At 30.0% G+C, this 23092-nt stretch overlaps 1 protein-coding gene across 3 annotated transcripts; it reads left to right on the top strand.

The window, feature by feature from the left end:
• The first annotated feature begins 12474 nt into the window (after positions 1 to 12474).
• On the top strand, positions 12475 to 22768 carry LOC145007953 (protein ZINC INDUCED FACILITATOR-LIKE 1-like). Of its 3 annotated transcripts, none has more exons than XM_078966563.1 (17): positions 12475 to 12764; positions 18778 to 18818; positions 18914 to 18974; positions 19082 to 19184; positions 19301 to 19403; positions 19483 to 19536; positions 19697 to 19759; positions 19892 to 19941; positions 20026 to 20101; positions 20347 to 20520; positions 20694 to 20781; positions 20891 to 20976; positions 21156 to 21263; positions 21421 to 21465; positions 21862 to 21950; positions 22284 to 22327; positions 22434 to 22768. In XM_078966563.1, the coding sequence occupies exons 1-17, from the start codon at positions 12614 to 12616 to the stop codon at positions 22523 to 22525; spliced, it is 1428 nt and encodes a 475-aa protein (XP_078822689.1). In that variant the 5' UTR covers positions 12475 to 12613; the 3' UTR covers positions 22526 to 22768. The 3 variants fall into 3 exon arrangements, with proteins under 3 accessions (XP_078822689.1, XP_078822691.1, XP_078822690.1); XM_078966565.1 differs by lacking the exon at positions 12475 to 12764 and adding an exon at positions 15581 to 15907; XM_078966564.1 differs by lacking the exon at positions 12475 to 12764 and adding an exon at positions 18115 to 18625.
• The last annotated feature ends 324 nt before the right edge of the window (positions 22769 to 23092 follow it).

Genomic DNA, 23092 nt, shown 5'->3' with positions numbered 1-23092 from the left:
TTAGACTTATCCAAGTGGGAGACTATTGGATAAGGTGTCTAAGTCCATAACTATTTCTGGTAAATATTTGACCCGACCCGGCATGGACCATTTGGGTTGCATGGCACCATGCAATTGGATAGACTAAATGAGAGAAATAACATTTGTGGTTATTAATATATTATAAGTTCTAATATATTAATAATATTATTTAATTATTTTGATCATGAATTAATTTAGAATTAATTAAGATAACTAATTAAACATATGGGTTGATTATATAAATCATCCATATCTTGTATAGTGGGATAAGAGGCTCCATGGGTAATCAAGCTGGGTTAAACCCATTGGATGCTCCATGGAGGCTCCATGGGAGTTACAAACCCATGGGTCATGGAAATGAAGAGTCATGACACATTAGGGTTTACATGGTGTAACCCTAGATGTGTCAACACACTATATAAGCAATATGTTTCTCCTAAAATTGGCCTATGCATGCGTATTTGAGGGCTAGAGCCGATTTTTAGAGTGTTATACTTTCTCTCCATAGCATTTGGTGTTGTGTGAAGCATTTGAGGCATCACACTTGGGGTGCTAGGCTCACAAGGTTTCAAGGATCAAAATCAACAACAAGGTATGTAGTTCTATCTTTTATTCAAGTTAAAATTGTTCCCCGTGTATGCTAAATAGGATCATAACCTTGGAAATCAACTTTGCATGGTAACTAGACAAACATAGATCCAAGGTTATTAGGGTTGCATGTACACTTAGGAAGTGTTAGAATTCTCAAAACCCATCACGTTTTTCACGGTGGAAATTGGTAAATCATCATTTACCTACCTTCAAATATACTGGAACTAGATTACGACATCCCTTTTCTAGGTTGTAGAGTATAGTGTTGGATCCTAGCCTTGATGTTTTATTTTGGCTGTTACATCAAGGATTCTTATCAACTGACTTGAATTTTCTCCCATATTGTAGATGTCTAAATCTTACAATGGTCTTCCCAAATCCCTTGGAACAAGCTTTCCAAATGAAGATGATGTTCCAAGATACAATAAAGGAAACGAGAGTCATGCTTCACTTCCTCCACCTCCTCCAATTGTTGTCCCTAACACAGAAGTTCGAAGCCTTGAAAAGTTCGAGCTCACTCAAGCCATTATGGTAAGTAAACACGAATATGGGAAACTTGTGTGTGCACACGTCTTAGAGATGAAGTTACACATTGACGGGTTAAGGACGTTGGGTGTCGAGATTTCAGGTGAGTTGGTTGTTGACTGGGTTCTTCATTCACTTCCTGAATCATATAGTGAGTTCGTAAGAAAGTACTATATGATGGAACACGATGTGACCCTAATTGATCTCACATATTTTCTAATAGCTGCTAAATCAGCAATGATTTGGCGTGCTGGTCAAGCAAATTTGTCTGGTGAATCAAACTCCCAAGATTCAATGGACACTGGCAACATTGGAAGTCCAGAAAGGACTAAGTATGAGATTGTCCCATGTAATGTGCCAAAGGAGTCCATTTGCTTTTATTGCCAAAAGAAGGGGCATTGGAGACGAACTTTGGTAAATTCTTTCCATATCTTTAGTCGTTCATATTTTGCTTAAAAATTCAATTGGTATGCATCTGTGACTGTTTTGGACCCATTCCCAACCCAACTACCATCCTCCACCATCTGAATCTCAATAGGCCGGCTATGCCTCTCTCGAAGCATCGACGATGATGCTATATTTTAAGCTTAGGGAGGGGCATCCATCCATGCATAAATCCTGTTGCATGTAGGTTGCATGTAGTTTTGTACATATTGCATTAGTTTTCATTTCATTTTCTTTTTCATTTTTTTTCTGCATGGAAAATTTTCAAAAACCAAAAAGATTTTCTTTCTATTCTAATTTTTATTATTTTCTTTGCATTTTGTTTGCATCTAAATTTTTGCATTGCATTCATTGCATAACTAAAAAAAACGATCCAATCCCAAGCAACCGAATCTTTTCAAAATAGTTGAGCAGGTAAATATGTTATGTGCCTTGAAATTGGATTGCTCTTTTTATTGAAAAATCTAAAATCAAGTTAATCACACATGAACACACCTCCCGAAGCTACTTGTGCAAAACAGAAAGTGAGAAGATTGTCAACATTTGAGCATAACAGCAGGTATGAGTTAATTCTTCGAGACATATGACCGGTGTTATGAGTAGTAATGCTCAATTGAACTTAAAATGCCAAATTCAAAAGTTCATAAAAAGAATACAAAATCTCAATGTTACGAGCCTTCGAGCGCTCTAAAAAGTTATTTCTACTCATTCCCTTTTATATACCGTGCTTGGGGACATAGCTTCCAACTATACCTACAGGTATTTGCATGTTGACCTTTAGTCCACCGAAAAATGTCTAGAAGTCCCTCACGGTAATAGACCGTGAGATGTCCCACAATAGAAAAGTCAAGGATGAAAATATAAAGAAATACGCCTAGCAAATAAGTTAATCAAAGTGTTATATGTTATCTTATTTATATGAAAAAATAAAATAATAATAATAATAATAATAAATTAAAAAAATTATTATGATTAAGTTAATCTGTGACCTTTGGGACTCGAACAAGTAAACTCAGAGGGGTGTTTTACACCTAATCGCCTAAAGCTAAATTGTTTGGGACTGATTGAGTTGAAAATTCGCTACACGGGTTCCATAGAAAGTCATGAACTTAATAACCAAATAAAGCTAATCTGTGGCCTTTGAGGTTCGGACAAGTAAACCCGAGGGATCCTTTTAAATCTAGCACACTAAGGTCATTTGATCTGGATGTGTTGGTTGGAAGCCCGTTACACGGATTTCAAAGAAAGCCATGAGTTTTATTTGTAAAAAAATGTAATTAGGAAGTTTGTATATAGTTGTGTTTATAGTTTAATTGAATATTATGTTTAGGAAAAATATTTGGCTGCCAAAAGATTCCCTTGGACTTGGATTTGAACTTATGACATTGGGACTGAATGTTAATTACTTTGATTGGAGTAAGTGGTTTGAATCTTGTAACAAATTTGGGTAAATATTAGGGAATTTTTAAAAAAGATTTTTCAGAAAAAGATTGTTGTTGATTAACAAATAGCTGAGGTCGATCATTGTTATAATTTGTGAAACAAAGATGACTGAGCATGTTTTGTCACATACAATTTCACTAGAGTAAGACCATAATTTGTTCTGTTAATTGACTTGCTAATATTGAGAGGGAACAAGTGTGGTGATCTTTGATTCTGTTGAGTTGTATTAGGGAGTGGCTAAGGTCTTATTTCTATTGTTATATAATATTTTGAGACTAAAGCCAAGTTGAATCAATGTACGACATGTATATTCTCAACTATGGTACAAAATAGGGTTAATTGGGTTGGATATATTTTTTCATGTTTGTTTTGATTTCTTGCATCAAGTTTCAAAAAAAGTTTAACTTTGATTTTCTTTTCTTCTCTTTTATTTTATTTTCTCCGGTTTAAATTTTCTTTCTTTCTTGAGGATAAGAAAGGTTTAAGCTTGGGGAGATTTGTTAGGTGCATTTCATGTACCCATTTTGTAGTTTTATTTCATAAAAGTACATTGCATATAGGCCTAAACTCATGCATTTTGAATGTTTTTCGGGGTTTTTCATGAGGTAATTTCATTCAAATACTGTTGTGATATTTCAGGGACTTTTGGAGGTAGGATATTGTTGGAGGAGGTAAATAAAAGTTACTGACAAAATTTCAGGACTTGCGGAGCACTGAGGAGCAAGATATCAAAGAAATGAAGATTTTGGCTTTATAGAGATTTACACGGCCGTGTAAATGCAATCCTTGCGTTTACGCAGGCCGTGTAAATGTAGATTTCTGTGCAGTATATTTTTGCGTTTACGTTGGCCGTGTAAATGATAGTGTTAATTTACGCGGGCTGTGTAAACGTAAACGTGAGTTTTAAAGCAGTTTTTCACCATTCTTGAAGGGGGGAACCGACTTTTTACTTAGGGGGTCGACTTTTGGAGTGGAGAAGGCGAATTTCTTGAGGATTTTGAAGTTGATTAACACTAGGAACATTTGATTTCATTTTGTAAGAACTTTAATTTCATTTTCTAGATTTGTGATCTTGTTCTAGTCATGAGTGGCTAGAACCCTAGATTCTCCAACTTTATGTCTTGACTTCTAGTTGTGATTTCAATCATATGACTTGATGTTTTCTTTCAATTTTCTATCTAGTGAATTTGATTTTGTTTCAATCGAATGTTTGATTCTAATTGTGATTCTTATTGGCCATTTGAATTAGGGTTAGATCATTCAAGTTATCTAATTGCAAAATCCATAATTGTTTTGTAAATTGGACTAGGTAACAAGCACTAAACTGATTTATATTGAATGAATTTAGTGTAAATCTTATTCACACATTCTTATGCTCCCAAACTTATGAGGAGTATTGAGTGTTGTTGGGAACATTCACATAAAGTTTAATGCAATCTTTCAACCTAATTCTAAGAGCTTGTTTAGATTAGATTGGTAAGGTTAGGATTGATCAAAGAGCTTATTTTGGTTAATCAATGTGGTGAATGGGAGGTGCTAGATCTTGTTAGCATTTCCATGTACCAATTTAGATAGAATTGAACAAATATCATTTCATCCTTGGAATCACATTGCTAATTTGTCTTGCATGGAGTTGGAGTCCTTGCAAATCTTGAATCTACTTCATTAAATCAGTTATTTACTTATTGCTTTATTCTATAGTTTAAATCATTGCTTATAAATTCCCCCCATTTTGTGACTATTTTTGTACCTTACGCAAAAAGGTATAAACACTTGTCCCATGTCTCCGTGGATCGACCCTGCTTGCCTTGTACTACCTTTTAGTGCAATATAGTGGGATTCTTTTGGAGTTTATCTTACCCCATTATTTTTTGGGTCTGACATGCCAAACAACGCTCAAAAGTTTTGAGGCCATATAGGACTACGTATTATTGTGGTGTTTCACTTTGCATGTTTTGACTTCCAAAATAACTAGGTTATTCGAACATCCACAGTCGGTCATACATTGGAAGTAGGTATGAAGCAAGACTGTCATGAATCTATCTATAGATTGTCTAGAGTGTTTAGACATAGCATAAGTTTGCTGCAGAGTTCATGAGTGCTTTGATAAGATTAGAGTATTGGATTAAATCGATGCTCACTTGAATCACTTCATGGTTTTTATCATGAGTGATTATGAAATGATAATATTGTATATTCTTGAAAACCGAGATGTGTGAGTTGTAATTACCATTCGATTGCACATTGATAATATGAGAACACACCAGTAACTTGGAGTTATAAAACATATTGTTGTGTGTGATTTGATGAGTAACATCAAGCGAGCTTATGAGTCAAAGTTTATCCATTCCTTTTACCCAAAGAGGGATAAAAGCGATATCTCTAGGCCCCTCGATAATTTAGTGATGACACCTAAGCGCTTGGCCAAGCCGAAACTAAGTTGATGTGTTCAATTGTAGTCTGTTGTCAGTCGTCATAAATCGGATGTCGGGAAACAATATAGAGATAATGATTAAAATCCATGTCTCATTCTATACGATATCTAGAATGGAGGAATATATGATCCCTTATCTAAAGGACAGACGTATCTGATAAGATCACAGTTGACAACGACTTTTGAAAGCTACGATTGCTTATCAGGTTCTGAAGTTCTACAAAATAGTTATTAGACTTATCCAAGTGGGAGACTGTTGGATCAGTGTCTAAGTACATAACTATTTCGGTATGTACTTGACCCGATTATGAGCATGGTCCTTTGGGTTGCCTTCACCATAGCAATATGTAGGATGAATTAAGGAAAGAAAGGTTTAATTATGATTTATTAATATATTAAGAGAATAATGTATTAAAGGAGAAATCATATTATTTAATTAATATTAGTTAAGAATTAATTTTGTGGCTAAAAGATATTAATTAAACTTAGGGGACTGATTGTGTAATTATAAGATAATTACATAGATGCGCTAATGGACTCCATAGAAGGTGGAGTGGACGAATTATATGGGGAATCCCATAAGAATCTGTCCAAGGCTTCTAAACAAGGGGCCCATGGACTGGTTAGGGCTTAAGCAGTCAAATCAAGGTTTCCTTGTAGGTAACCCTAATTGTCTACCTTTTTAAGGAGCCCTTAAGCCCCAAAAACGTGGTGACTGAATCCTTAGGGTTTCCTGGACGTTTTGGAGCCTCCTTCCTCTTCTCTTATTCATCTTGTTGCTTACTGGTGTTTGTGACTCCATTAGAGGTGCAACACTTGAGGCACTAAGCTTTCTAAAGCCAATGATTAGATTGGTTTTGCTATATAACAATAAAAGGTTAGATCTAAACCCTATTTTATGCTAATATGATTAATTGTATGCTAGATCTAGGGTTTATAGCTTTGGATATTCAATTGCATGTTCATTAGACAAAGTAGATCCAAAAGCTATTAGGGTTTGCATGTACACCATAGGAATGATGTATTGCTGGAAAACCCTTCATGTTTGGTATGTATACTCTGGGAAACTCACTAATATTTGTGCTTACAATTTGTGTTTATGGTTTCATGTACTTCCGGTACGAAAGGAAGGGGAAGGAGGCGATGGCACAACACCCCCTTATGATTTCACACTTATGATTGTTTTTACTCTGATGATTTGACATTTGTATCATGGTTGACTTTGAGACATCTGATGCAAGGTTCTAAATGGCGTGAGGCATGGCGTGGCGGCAAGGTCAAGCCTCAAGCTTAACGAGCCATGGCGAGCCATAGCGTTTTTCAAGACGTGATGTAAGGCGGCGATTTTGTATTAATTTAAAATTATATTACCACATAAATATAAATTTATATTAAATATAACTACTTTTTAGAAGTGTTAGATCAATAACTAGTAACAAAATTTTAACAAAAACCACAATACTTGTATCTCCGATTAGAAAAAACATAACAAAGAGCAAAAAACTGTGTCTCAAACGAAAAAACACGCGTCATAACACGCCATAACACGCCATGGCGCGCCATATCACGCCTTGCCACGCGTCACGCCTAACAGCAACGTTATGAGGCTTTTTGTAACGGCGGAGCCACGCCTCACGCCATGGCGTGCCTTTTAGAACACTGATCTGATGTATGAGATTAATGATTTTTAAAAAGAAAAAAACTATCGTTGTTTTTGGGATGCTACATCGTTACTGCTATCAATTAATAATATTAATAATTTCATATTAAATTAAAAATTTTACCTTAAATATTATCATTAGGTCAAACATATGATAAGAGATACATCTTTTACAAGGTTGGAACTTAAGAGTGTATTAGTTACATGGTTGTAAAACTCGACCAATTCAATTGGATAAGTTATTCGGACTTGGCCTCTAACTGAGGCGGGTTGGGCAACCTCGCCTAAAAGACTCAGATTTCAACTCAATTTGGTCAAAGTCTGACTTGTTCAACTCAATATACCAAGTTGCATAATTTTTTTTATTGAAAACCCGAGTTTAACAAGGAAAAATCTAACAAAAAACCATTTTTCAATATCAGAAACTTAATTGGAAACCTGCCAACAAAGACAAACTTCCCAAACAATAATCTCAACATCACATAAAGGCAGGCAATGAAGTTCTTAGAGCTTGATCCCTTTAGAACATTTTATAGTCTTTCCTATTTATAAAGGTATAGATATTTTTTTATTTATTCTGACCATCGATATGGGATGAAAACATTTTAATCAAACTCTTTTATTTATTTGTTAATAATTTCATCTTGTTAAATAATATATTAGGTAAATAAAATAAATAAATGTTATATAAAATTTTATTATTCTATAATTCTATTTTTCAATAATCTCGTAACTTGTTATTCAAAAAAGTAAATTTTTATTAAATAACTTATTGTTAAATCCTAAAATCACAAATCTATTAAAGCTACGTACTACGTAATATATAAAATTTGCTTATATGTATTTTCATGATTCAAAAATTCATTATAAAATAATTTTATTTATAAAATATAACCGAGTATTCATTGTATGCTTATGAATCAAATGGATAATTAATTTTCATACAATAAATAAATAAATGTTATCCAAAAATTTTATTGCTCAATAATATTATTTTTTAATAATCACGTAACTTGTTATACAAAAATTAAATCTTTATCGAATAATTTTTTGTTGAATCTTAAAATCATAAAAATTTATTAAAGCTACGTAATATTGAAAGTTCTTTTATATGTATTTTCATAATTCAAAAAATTATTACAACAATATATTTGTTTAGAAAATATAACCGAAAATATATATTTTGTGCTTATGAATCAAATTAATTTTCCAAACAATTATAATTTTATGTTTTAGATAGATTTATTTATTTATTTAATATGATTTAAAATGGTTAGAAAGAAATTAAAATGTTAATGAAAAGTTATAATATTATTAGAAAGAATTAAAAAGTTAATGAAAACTTCAATAATAAATGAATATAATGTAAGAAAAAAAATGCTTTATTTATAATATGATATGATATAATTATTTATAAAACGTATTGTTCTAGCCGTCAGTATTTGATATCTCAGTGAAGGTAAATAGACATTGAATGAAAGCAATGCTAAATTACATTAATGCCTCAAGACGGGTCTCATTTGATTCCTCCCAATCGTTCTCATGCATGTACTTTGAGACACGTTAGCAATGATCTCATCGTTGTATAATTATTATTATCAGTACATCCCTCTTTTCCTAGGTACAAAAATAGTCCCTCTAGTATTATACAATGTTCGTTTTGTTCATTCAAAAAATGTTCTTTGACATTCGTCCTTTCGTTTAAAACTTTCTAACTTTTCGTGTCTGCCAGTGGAAAATTTTACATTACCTTATAAAATTTTGCAAAATTTTTTTACACCGTGCTACAAAATTTTCAGAAACCTCCTATATCCGCACCTAAATGGAAATATAACTATTTTCTATTATCTTGTATGTAGGTAATGAAGTAAACATGTATTCAATTCGTTACACAATTATTCACTAATCCTTGTTTGGTTACACAAATATTTACTAATCTTGTGTAAAAACGATGCTTAACTTATGAGAGCTGATCGGTACATAATAATTTTTCTCCATACATAACAATTGGTGCTTTAAAATGTTGTATTGTACAACTATATAATGTATGAATTGTTGTGTATGGAAAAAAAAACCGTTGTATACGAATCACTTACCTTAACTTATAATCATGAAAATAAACATTTTCTATAAATAGATATCACTAAATAACCACTGTTTTAGCAGCTGCCATGATACTTATGATGCATTAAGAATGTACGTTCTTATCTTAATTGCTATATATGCTTTAAAAACATATATGACATATTTAGGGACTTATCCACCATGTTTTACAAATTACACAACCAAAAAAATTAAATTTTCAATTTAGCCACTCGTAAAGAAAAGCACATGTTCAAATCTTTTAAAATATAATTTTTTAGGTTAACAATTATAAAGGAATCAAAACTCATATGAACTAGAGACAATATAAACTCATATGTAGTACATCTTTAGTTATTGTTCTCGACTCTTTACTTATTATTCTGTTGATTTACATTTTGTTTAGAACTGTGACAAATTTATTAAAAAACTAGCAAAAAAAAAAAAAAACTAAAATTTATATAGAGGAAATAGTTATACTACGATTTTGTAAGCACCGTGCCCAATTAAAACACCATCTAACCTTTCTAGCTATAATCCAAAAGAAAAGGAAAAAAAAAAAAAAAAAAAAAAAAAAGTAACAAACAACAAAATCTCACAAACCGTTTTCAAAGGATTTTTATGATCTCGAAAAAGAATATAAGATGCTAATATCCCATTTAACCATATGTTTATGTTGGCGTACAAATAATATAAGTACCACTAGAAACATGTTGACACTTTTCGTTCATTCATATGCTTATATTTTAATACACTCAATCATATCATATGATTAGTAATTATTTAGGAGGTATTTCGGAGGGTTTTTTGAATTTCAAAAATGTTTTTAGACAAAAAAATTTATTTGCTTATAGTGGTGGTAAAAGAAGTTTTTTAGAAAGTATTTGGATAAATTTTTATAGTGAAAAAGAATAAGTCAATAAGTTAAAAAATATTTAGCTTAAAAAGTGTTTTTTAAAGTTATTTTAGTTGAAAAATCGTAAACATTTTCAAAAAAACTACATTTTATATGCTTATTAGAAAGTGTTTTTTGAAAGCTTATGGAAAAACTATTCTAAAAAATGCTTTTGAGTTTGCCAAACATTTTTTTTGACTTATTAGCTTTTCAAAAAATCATTAAATCAATAAATACTTTTCAAACGCAATTCCAAACACCCCTTAAATTTATTGATTTACCTTTTTGTTTTGTGAATATGGACATAAAATTGGTTAACAATTTTTATGTAATCTTTAAATGTTTATTTGTTATAATATAATTGTTAAACTTATGTTAGTGATCCTGATTCATGTAAAACCCATACTCGAACCTTGCAACCCAAAAAATATACAAATCAAAATTGATCAATACCATTACCACCCGGATACGTAACACATATTTTCCTTAAACCAGATCCCATTCAACGTATTGGATTTTTGTCTCCCATGATATAATATATAGGAGATAACAAATCTTTAAAAATGCACAAGTCCCAACTTTAAAAAATACATGTAATTTGCCTCTATATATTCTACACCGGAATTTTGTCAACTCGCTTTCAGTGGGTTGAGCAACTTACGCCTTGTGATCGTAGTGCTATTTCTGTTGTTTAAAGAATGTGTGTGATTCCTTTTTCCTATAATTCTATTTGGACTATAAATTTTAATATATACAAACAACATTGATTTTAATCACAATGACTAGATTTTTGAAAAAGTCACTATTATCAAATATAAAACCATAATATTATACTATTGTCACATAAATGGGAAGAAACAAGTGTCATCAGAAAAAAGGGAAAACTTTTATTCCATTGATTTTATATGACATTTCTGTATACTAATAAAGAATGTTTTAGCTTATATTGTAGCATAGGTTATTGCTCATGTGTTTATTTATTCAAAGCTCTAATTCAACCACATATAACGTGGCTGAAATGTTTAATTTCTATAGTTTTCATATGCCCTTCAACTTTCTAAATATTTATTAACGCAATACTTTAACAATCAATATCCCATTCATAACAACTTCTTTTGACTCGCATGCCATATATCAAAATGAAGTTATCTTGTAATAAACTATTACGAATTTGAGCTCGAGCTCAACTTTGTTATTGGTTCCGAAGTGGAGATACAAACCACTTTTTTCCAACAAAATCCCAATTCCTAGAAATTACCATTATCCGTTGAAGATGAGATGATGATGTATTTATATTCCCCGATAGGTATAATGAATATATAGGCAAGAAATTGGGGATGAAATTTTGGATTGGGTTCAATGTATTCCTCAAACCCCATTAAAATCTCTTATTTGCATCCCTCGTAATAAGAAAACCAATGTGTGATGCAAAGATGGTATATGAAACAACACTCCATATGGAACTCATTAAGTCACTATAAAATATTATTCAATTATATAACTATAAAATATTATTCAATTATATATTTTAGGGCTCTAAAAGAACTGAACTTTCAACGAACCGTTTGATGGAAAGTTCGTTTATGTTCATTCATTTAATAAATGAACAAAATTGAACACACATTCTTGTTCGTTTAGTTAAATGAACGGACATGAACAGTAGTCTCATTTTTTCATTTATGTTTGTGAACGGGTGTTTATATTGTTCGTTTATGTTTATTTATGTTCGTTTGTTTAAGTTTATTAGGGTTATATATGTTCATTTTTTTTATTACATTACTATATTATATGTTCATTTATGTTTATTACATTACTATATTATATGTTCATTTATGTTTATATATGTTCAGTTGTGTTTGTTTACCTTTGTTTGTTTAACATGTACAAGAACATAGCGAACGAACATAAACATTATAATTTGTTAAATGAACGAACATGAACAAGTAAACTCGTTTGTTTATACGTTTGTGTTTGTTCATTTGTTCGGCTAACTTAAATGAACGAACATGAACAAACCGTTATTTGCATTCGTTCTGTTCATTTACACCTTATATATTTCTATCAAACAAAATATTTCAAGTCAAAATTTGTGTATCCGATATTATTCATTAAATCATACATAACTAATGTAGGTGAATAAACTTGTTTAACTTATAAACCAACTCTTTTATTTCATCAACACATACCACTCTCCATCTTCACTTCTTCACCAACTTACTCATAATATTATTACATGGAGGGAGTATTTTGTCACTTATTAACTACAGGGCTAAAGTCATAACTTAGTAAGGTTTAAATTGCCAATTTAGTAACAATTCAGGGACCATTATTGTAACTTACTTATGGTATTTATTATTGAGTGAAGTCCGTAGATTTTTATCTTCTTGCCCAATTCCATTTTCCTCCTCCGACTCTTTTTCTCTACCGAGAGAAAGAACGAGGAGAAAAACTCGGTTTGATTTCAGATCAAAAGACAGAAAGTGCGATTTGTTTAAAGGGTTGAATCTTGATTCAACAAATGACGAACAACAGTGAGCTAAAAAAGGAGCTTTTGGAGCAAGTTTACCATGAAAACTGCCCGGGTTGTAAAGTGGATCGTCAAAAACGGATGCAAAAGGGGTTACCCATTAAGGAGCTCATTTTTATTTGGATCGTGGTCTTATGTGTTGGTAAGTATATTGCAAATGCTTTTATTTATTCCTTCAAGTTTAATTAAGGATATGTTTGATAGAGTTGCTTGAAAAGTTGATTTCAAGTTTCAGCTAAGAACTAGTTTTTGTCTTATAAATTATATGTTGCCGATAAAGTAATCATCTTTTGTAAAATTGATAAGTGAGATAAGAACATATAAAATGACATAGAAGAGTGTTAAATGAAAATATACATATAAAAATATATTTGAAAATTTTGTAAAAGAAATATGAGTTTATCAGTAAAATATGGAAAATAACTTTTCAAAAACAAGAATTTAATGCCTTATTATTATTATTATTATTATTATTATTATTATTATTATTATTATTATTATTATTATTATTAATTTCAAAAGTTAAAGAATTTAATAAAATCTTTTTGAAGGTTTTTCCTATTTTAATGTGTTTTCTGCAACTCGAGACATGTGTGGCCGCCTTAGTTAATGACTGTCGAAAATAAAATTAACAAATCCTAAATCAAGCAATTTGTACACAAATGGTTCAGCATATATTAGATAAAATGCCTTTTCACAAGGGAAATGATTTATTATATATATATATATATATATATATATATATATATATATATATATATATATATATATATATATATATATATATATATATATCCAAAGGTTTCTAGTTCATTGCTGTGTTACCATCTTTGATTGAGGTTGACGGTTCAAGTTTTGTCGGAGAAATGCAAATTTAGAAGTAGTTTAAGATTAGATTAATTTGTCAATTCCGAAAGAAAAACATAATGCACGTTTTATAATTTATCTGTGCTTTAAAAAATATATAATTTATATATTTTATAATCTTTTAAAACATGAATGGTAGTATATACCAGAAACTTGATGTATATGAATATCTTCTTTTTATCATTATTTAATTCGTTTATCATTTTGTCTTTATGTACATTTAAAAACTAAAGACATAATGTGATTAAAGTTCATCAGACAACAATATATCGGAAACTTGTTTCTTTAAAATAACCCAAAATTTATAAAAACACGTAATAATTAAATAACCTGGTTATAACAAGATATTATAATATTTCATATTGGTCTAAGTTGATAAATAGATATAATCAATCAAAGGTTTGGGTCGCTATTCATTTATTTTTTTTTTTCAATCTTGGTGAAAGAAACATGACATAAGTTTGAAACGTGAGGCTCATTTCATTTTTGCCAACTGAGATTTTTGTCCGTTTAAATGTGGGTAAGTATTATGTGGTGTGTGTTTTTTCATTTTTGCTAAAAAGGAAAACCAATCCCTAAAAGATATATTTTTTTTTTCAAAAAATTAATTTATTTTATTTTATTTTTTCAATAGTTGTGAGATTTATGTATTACATGTGTTAATTTAATTTAATATATATATATATATATATATATATATATATATATATATATATATATATATATATATATATATATATATATATATATGAAAGTTTAAATATTTGAAAACTTTGAATTTATAAGAATGTAAGAAAAATAATAAATTATTATAATTAAAATGTTTTTTCTTATCTTTTAAATTTAAATAAATAAGTTAAATAAATAAATAAAACTAATGAGCTTTAGTTTAGAACTTTTGAAATTAGAAGATAGGTCTATTAATTATATTGATATCTATTTGTTATTATATTTATTGTAATTATTATATTAAAATATTATATAAATTTTAATAAAATATGAAACTCATAAAATTATATGTGAAAAAAATTAATTAAAATAACGATAAAATAACATTTGACAAATTAAATAAAAGTGTGACATGTGTAAAAAAATCTTCATTTATTAGAATAGATTTTTTAGATTCAATTGGATTAGTTGAAGATTTTTTTTATTTCAAACGGAATCAAAAGAATTAAATTTAAACAATAAATAATATTAAAATTATGTCGTTTTGAGGACACTTTTCCGTTTGGGTTTCAGAAAAAATTACATATTATTATTTAGATGAATATAAAACAGTCGAATTTATATAAAATATGACGTTACAAAAATCATACTAAAAAATCAAATTAAACTGTCTTAAATTAATTACAAGTATATAATAATAATAATAATAATAATAATACTAATAATAATTTCACTATTCATTTATAGGAAATTATTATTAATGATTTGGGTAAAAAAAATATGTATTTGATACAAAGTTAGAATATATATGTACAAATGTACAAATAAGAATAAATCCAAAGCCTTGTATTTTTCAACCACGTCCGCCGACTATTATGGGAATTAATTCGAGTCATTTCATCAAGAAAACGAAAGTAACCACTGCCGACAAAAAGCTCCGCCGTGGTAAAATCTATCACCACCACTTCATCTTTAAGCTCATATACAGACATGCAAGAACACCTAAAGCATTAATCTTTTGGGAAGAGATACCGATTTCACATTTTTACAATTTTGGCGATGCTTTATGCTTCGATTCTAAATTCTTGGTTTATCTCCATCGCGGATTTGCTTACGTCTTCCCCGTAGAATCTTTTTTAAAAAATGAGAGACGTAAGAGAAGAAAACGACAATGCGGTGGGTGCTGGCGGCTACAGACGAGATCCAATCGGTGGTCGTTTGTCGTCTGCACACCATGTGTTCGATTATATGCCTCACCCAGCCCTATCAACTAATCAATTCAATCAAATCCCAATGTTTGATTTGAATTCTGATATCATCTATCCTTTGGTGTCCCCATCGATGGCCTCTCAATTAGTGACATATGTGATGATGTCATGATCTGCAGCCTAAATAACGATGTTTCTTAAGTTGATTTTTCACCCATTTTATATTGTAATAATCGGAGTCTGAGTTCCCTACTTCAACAAAAAGAATCGTTTCCATTTTCATTTCCGATCATTCTCATTTCTCCCTCAACTAACATGATCATATATTCTTTTGAGAAGAATCAATTTCTAGACATTTTTTGACAGCTGAATTGGGGTTTTAATTTGTATGAAATGGGTGGCAATGAATTTAAGAAGCCACTTTTGAATAAGGTATTCTATAAAAACTGTCCGGGTTGTAATGTGGATCGGTATAAAGAGCTACAAACCGGGTATCCGATAAAGGAAGTGTTATGTATATGGTTCCTTGTGCTTTCTACTGGTAAGCAACTCTCATGTCTAACTGTTTATTTAACTAATTTTTAGTTTATAAACTAATTTATCGATATAAAAAACTTGCTTACATGCTATGCTAAATTACAATAAGTTAATTTATTTTTGCCAAACAAACTAGGGAAGTGATGTTTAGTAGTAAATAATTATTCAATGTTACTCGAATGCTACATGAAATTGTAGTGAAAATGTGTGTTTTGATAATAACGCATGTCTGGTATAATGAAATTAATCGGAAGATTAAAAAAAAAAAAAGAAGAATGATAAAAGAAGATCCCTTTTTGTAAAGGGATTATTTTCAAGAACAAAAGAAAATGACATAAAAGGATGATAATTTTGGCACTTTTACTCTAAAAATATTTTAAATCAACATTTTTTACAGTAAATGATATGGAATATTACATTTACTGTTTTTTGTGAAATAATTATTCAATCCATCGTTACTATATTTGAATTATAATTTTAAAATGACATGTTTGTTAAAGCTTTTCAAACTACATATGTTACAAGAATATTATCTTTTAACATAACATAAAATTGAGAATACTACGTAATAAAATATCTAAATATAGAATCTTTTAATAAAAAGTAGGGAAAAATCACATGTTTTGGGCCACTCTTTAACAATAGGTTTTGTGCGTAATTTTGGTGAAAGAAACGTGACATGGGTTTGAAACGTGTTGTTGTTATCATTTTCTTCCTTGACTAAACCAATTTCTTATTAGGAAAGAATTGTTTCAATTCAATGTACGTGTGTTATTTGTTTAAGTTGCTACCTAAAAGTCTGGTTTTTGTTTTTGTTTTCGGTTTTTATCACAACTCCAAAAAGGTTGAATTCGGAAACCTAATCGGCCTTCATTGAACAATTGTATGTACATTTGAACAATTGTATGTACACCGTAGGCGTGTTCGACATATAGTTTTTGAAAGCTTTTAGTTTAAATTTTGCAAATTGATATTTTTTATTAATCAATGACGTGTTTTAGATAAGTCATTTTATGTGATTTTACAAGGTTTAAAAGTTTTCAGTTATTTTTACCGAACATATATAAATAAAAACTATAGTTTTCAGCTTCCAATTATTTTTGTCGAATATGTTTTAGATGAAAAATAAGTCAATTGTTGAAGAGCCTGGTAGAATAAAAGATTGACCGGGTAGTAAAAATCTCTCTTGAAAAAAGAAAACTAAAACTAAAAAAAACCCTATCAACTATAATTAACAAGTCTCAAACCCAAGACTTTATGACCTTTTATTTTTATTATTTTTTTTATTTCTTAATTTTCTATTTTTAGCAAAAGTATAATTACTAAATATTAAAAAAAAAATTATTTGTAAAAACTTTTTTTTTATATTTAGTAATTATACTTTTGCTAAAAGTAGAAAATTAAAAAAATAAAAAACCAATTGTTATATGGAAGTAACCGATAATTGAAAATTTAGTTGTTTATTAAAAAGTAACTGATAATTAAAAATTTAGTTGTTATATGAAAGTCAGTTGATATCTGAAAAACTAGTTAATAAAAAATAACGTTTAATGATTAATTACGAGTTTGTTAAGATTTAAAAAAAAAATCATAAAAAGCTAGTTGGTTTTTAAAAAACTAGTTTATAAATTATATTTTAAATTTTTCAAACATAATAAGTTAAAAAAAATTAAAAAAAAAAAAACCACTCTTTAACAAACCACTACCGTGAGGATTAGCGGCGTCATTCGAGAATTTGGTTCTTTAAATGGTGTATTTTAATTAAGTTTAATATAACCAAATTATATTTATATTAAAAAAAAAAAAAAAAAGATTAAAATAAAAAACAAATATGAATTGTAACTTTCATGCAACCAAACCCCAATGAAACTTTGGAACAATTTTGTGTTTAAAGCGAGAATGTGTGGATGTTTTTGATACAGCTAAAAATGAATGGACAGAAAATGTCGATGTGAAGAAAAGTAACCATTAACCACCACCACACCTCCGCCGTCGTGGCCATCATAAAATCCATCGCCACCGCCTTACCAAACAAATAGACATGGAAATTTTTTGTCTTTACATGAAATGAAACTCCAAATTATACAATTTCACATGTTCACGACTCTGGAAATCTTCGGTTTTTTCCAAAATTATCGGTTTATCCTGTCCATAGCCGGTTGCTTACGTCTTCCACGTAGAATCATTTTAAAATGTGAAACGTAAAAGAGAAGAAAACGATAGTATGGTTCGATGCTCGTTTGTCATCTCGTCATTAAAACCGATCTCCTAATTTCTGTTGGAACATTAATTATTGCACTGCATCGCATCTGTTCGATAAAATGTCTGAACCACCGCCATTATGGCAAAGTCCAGAACTAACCCAATCAATCAACATCAAATCGGAGTCCGAGATCCCTACTTCAGTAAAACAGAATCGTTTCCCTTTTCTTTCGTTCTCCCGCAAATAAAAATTAGCTGTATGGAATTTCTGATCTTGTTTATTTGTAAACCACCCTTTCTCGAAATTAAATCAACAAGAAACCTCTTAATTAGTTGGATAGTTGAATTGGGATTTTAGTTTGCTTTTATGAAATGGGTGGGAAGGAGTTTAAGAAACTACTATTGAATAAGGTATATTATGAAAAGTGCCCTGGGTGTAATGTGGATCAGTATAAAGAACTGCATACCGGGTTACCAATAAAGGAAGTGGTATATATATGGATTGTGGTGCTCTGTGTTGGTAAGCAACTGTCATGTTCATGGTAGTTGTTTTTGTATTTCTTATTCTGCATTTAGATTAAAAAAGTTAATGATTAGTATTTAGTAGTAATTTTTCAATGTTACTCAAAAGCTGCATGAAATCTAACACCTATTTCCATTTTTCCTTTACAGCATTGCCAATATCATCTCTCTTTCCATTTCTTTATTTCATGGTAACTCTGTTCATCTCCATCTCCATCTCTTCTGTGCAAAAGACCAAAATACCCTCCTCATCGTCATAATGATGATTTTTTTATTTCTATTGTAGATAAAGGATTTCAACATTGCGGAGAAAGAGGAGGACATTAGTTACTATGCAGGTTTTGTTGGTAAGCAACTTTTCCCCCATTATGTTTCATGAATCAATAGAACAAGTTGATACATTGAAAAAGAAAAAGACGTAAATGCCCTCTGTACCCCTATGAATCTTATGAAGGGTCTGCATATATGATTGGAAGGGCAATGACATCTGTGTTTTGGGGAGTGGTGGCTGATAGATATGGTCGCAAACCAGTTATTCTTTTGGGCACATCAACAGTGTTAGTGACTTCTTCACTTAAATTGTTTCTTCTACTTCTGTATACTTAATCCTTTTTTTTTTTTTTTTTTTTTTTTTTTTGTTTTCTCATAGTTGTTGTGGTTTTAATCTTTTCAGGGTTATTTTCAACACACTTTTTGGTTTTAGTGTAAATTATTGGATGGCTATTGCTACAAGGTTTCTTCTTGGATTTTTAAATGGGCTACTTGGACCAATAAAGGTATTCCTTTTGCATATTTAGCATCTTAAAAATGTGTAAAATTATTAAAAGTGTTTATAAACTTTCTGTGAATAAACAGGCATATGCATGTGAACTTTTCCCTGAAGAACATCAAGCTTTGGGATTGTCAGCTGTATGCAATTGTCCCCTTTTATTTTCTTTCTTTCTTTCTTTCTTAATACAAATAATAAGATTCCAATTTCAAGTTGATGTATTATCAAACACTTGCAAAATTCTTTTATTAATGATTATATACAATATTTTCTTTTTAACAAATTAGTGGTTTATTACAGATTAGTACATCATGGGGAATAGGACTCATCATTGGCCCAGCTTTGGGAGGTTACCTTGCACAGGTGTATATCTCTACTTGTATCTTTATATGCTCTATGTTAATTGCATATAACATTTAGCAAAATGATTGAAAGAATGCTATAACATTTTTTGTTAATTCCTTTTATCTTTTTTTGTTTTTGGTTTAAATTAAGCCTGCAGAGAAATTTCCTGCTCTAGTATCTTCAGATTCTCTATTTGGGAGGTGACTTACTTATTTCTTAATAATGATTATATTATTATTATGTTTTTAAGTGGCAACAAATTACAACTTTGACTTTTGATGCAGATTTCCATACTTATTGCCTTGCCTTTGTATCTCCATTTTTGCACTTTTTGTGACCATTGCTGCATTGTGGCTTCCGGTATGCAATTTAAACTCTCTGTTTTTCTTAACCTCCTAATTTCTTTTTCTTATTTAGACAATGTACTTTGAAAAATGAAAAAAAAAAAAAAAGAAAAAGAAAAATAGATGATATTGCTATAAGCCTATAACTTGGTAAGTTTTTCAACATACAATATATGCTTTAATAGAAAGAAATGAAAGCAAGATGCTATAATAAAAATAGGTTGTTTTCTCTTGCATTTAATTAATTTTCTCAAACTGTAGGAAACATTACATTTTCATAAAAAAGACGAGTTGGAGTCTGCTTCATATGATACTGAGGGAAAGACAAATGAAGGAAAAGATTCAAGTTTAGGAAGCCTCCTGAAAAACTGGCCACTAATGTCTTCTATTATTGTCTACTGTGTTTTTTCACTTCATGACATGGCTTACTCAGAGGTAAGTTTACCTTCTTTCCTCTTTTACCCTAGGATTGATTTAGAACTAGGGTTTATAAGTTTATTGATTTATATACAATTCTAGACCACAAAAAGAAAACTAAACCAGTCATAAGGTAACAAAATCAAATCAAGAAACCCTAACATGGTGTTTTCTTTTATCTTTTTTTACAGATTTTCTCATTGTGGGCTGTGAGCCCTAAGAGTTTGGGGGGATTGAATTATACTACTGAAGATGTAGGGACAGTTTTGTCTGTTACAGGTAAGAATTTTAAGAAATAACAATGTTGTTTCATTAATTTGTGTATAAATAATACACATCCCATTTCCATTTCTTTCTATTACAATGTTTTATTTTCAACCTTTTGTAGGGGTTGGACTTCTTGTCTTCCAGTTCACATTGTATCCAATTATGGAGAGGATATTTGGCCCCATAGTAGTAGCTCGCATTGCAGGAGTAAGCAGTTTTTCTTTAATTTAGTTTTTCTTTTACCATTTCTTTAATCTAATTATTCATTTTTGATGTAAGTATTGATTTTGCACGAGAGAGAAAAAAAAAAAAAAAAAAAAAAGTTTTATATATGAATTTTTGAAAAATGGGAGGTTTGTTTGATAAGTGGATTGAATATGTTACAGGTTGTGTCTATACCACTACTCACAAGTTATCCATTCATAGCCATGTTGACTGGATTTGCTCTCTCGTTGACTTTAAATTGTGCATCCATTATAAAGAATGTTTTATCTGTAAGTTTTTCAGGGACTAAATCTGTCTACTTCATTAATTGCATGCTACTGTTAGTTTATTACTAAATGTAAGATAAGATTTGCACATATTTATACAAAATGCAAGAACTGTTATAATTATTTTTATCCTGATAATTTGGTTTCTTGTCATCAACAGGTATCCATCATAACAGGGACATTCATGCTGCAAAATAAAGCTGTGGTAATCTTCACCTCCTCAGTTCTGTAGTTTTTTTTTTTTTTTTTTTTTTTTAAGCCTAATTTCATTTTTTCTTATTAGAACATTGTACTTTGAAAAATCTACCCAATTATAGCATTGTCATCCAAATACAAAGCAATTTTCACTGCTATAATTGTGTAGATTTTTCTAAGCATAAGAAAAGAAAAGAAAAAAAGAAAACTGAAAGTAGAGTGCTACTATTAGAATTTTTTTTCAAAGTATACAATAAATTAATAAGGAAAAAAAAAAGTTGAAAGTAGAATGTTGTAATAAAAAGAAAGGAAAGTGTTTTGTTATTTCTGGCATTTAGCCCTTCTTTATATTTGTGTAAATTAATTTTTATATTTTACAAATTTACATGAATAATATAAATAATAGGATCAACACCAAAGAGGTGCAGCGAATGGTATAGCCATGACTATGCAGTCAATTTGCAAAGCCATTGGTCCAGCTTGTGGAGGAGCACTGTGAGTATTATTCTTTTTATGTGATTATTATAATAAGAGTTGAAAAGCTAAATCAATAAAAAAATAATTGGAGTTTATTGGCTAAAACAATTAAATTGTGAAAGTATGTTGTGCTAATCTGTATTTTCCCCGGTTAAAAAGCTTCCTTTAAATGGTCAAAAGAAGTATAATAATCATGTAACCACTATAGAAAATAATTAAGTAGCTAAACTGATAAAATGGTGAAAGTACAAGTACTCTTTTCTGAATTTTATGCTTCTAATATTAAATATATAAAGACTTACAATAATATCAAAACTCAATTTATTTTATTTTGATTTTATTTTTTTGTAGATTGTCGTGGTCCCAACAAAGAAAAAATGCAGCATTTCTTCCTGGTACGTGTTTTCCCTTGTACTGCATAAGCTTTTGGTATGCATTGGACTGGACTGAGAAAAAGGTTAAATTTAATGGGTTGGTTTGTTTATTTAATTTGTATCGCAGGTGACCAAATGATATTTTTCATCTTGAATATAATCGAAGCAATTGGAGTTATATTGACGTTTAAACCGTTTTTGATCACAAACCATTACTAAGTTGGTAGCATTCAAATCTAGCTTCAACTCACATTGGGCAATTGCTACTCTACATAACCAATTCTACATAGACTTTCAATAATATGTCAATATCTATTGACTATTGTTGTAGCTGTAAAAAAGGCCTCTAGCTTGTATTGCATTGGGTTTTGGATGTAATTTTTATAAGGGTTAGAGTATGTTTCATGTATTATTAATAATTTGATTATTCTATATAAGGAAGAGAAGGGGGGTTCTTTACAACTTTTTGTTTGCCATTTTTTTTTATAACAAGTAATCCGATACTTTGTCTTTTTATGTCAAAGTGAGTCAAAACTCAAAACAAGTATTTTGTGGGGGTGAGTCAAGGAAGTAGAGTGAGGTTGGTTTGACCGGCAAACATTTTATTACCGTTACAAATTAATGTATTAAATATGATTGTAAAAGACAGTATAACGGGTTGTTTGTAAGCCTCTTTACCAGGCAGTAAAAAGTTAGTCTCACTCAGTGAAATTCTAACTGTTTGATAGAAGTCTTTGATTTCGTCCAGTAACCTCTTATCAGGTGTAATAAGAGGTTGGGTTTGAT

This window comes from Lactuca saligna, chromosome 8 (genome assembly GCF_052625555.1).
Source record: "Lactuca saligna cultivar CGN05327 chromosome 8, ASM5262555v1, whole genome shotgun sequence".
In the NCBI taxonomy this organism is placed as follows: domain Eukaryota; kingdom Viridiplantae; phylum Streptophyta; class Magnoliopsida; order Asterales; family Asteraceae; genus Lactuca; species Lactuca saligna.
Note: the sequence above shows the minus strand (reverse complement) of the source record. Positions and strands in the feature narration are given on the sequence as shown.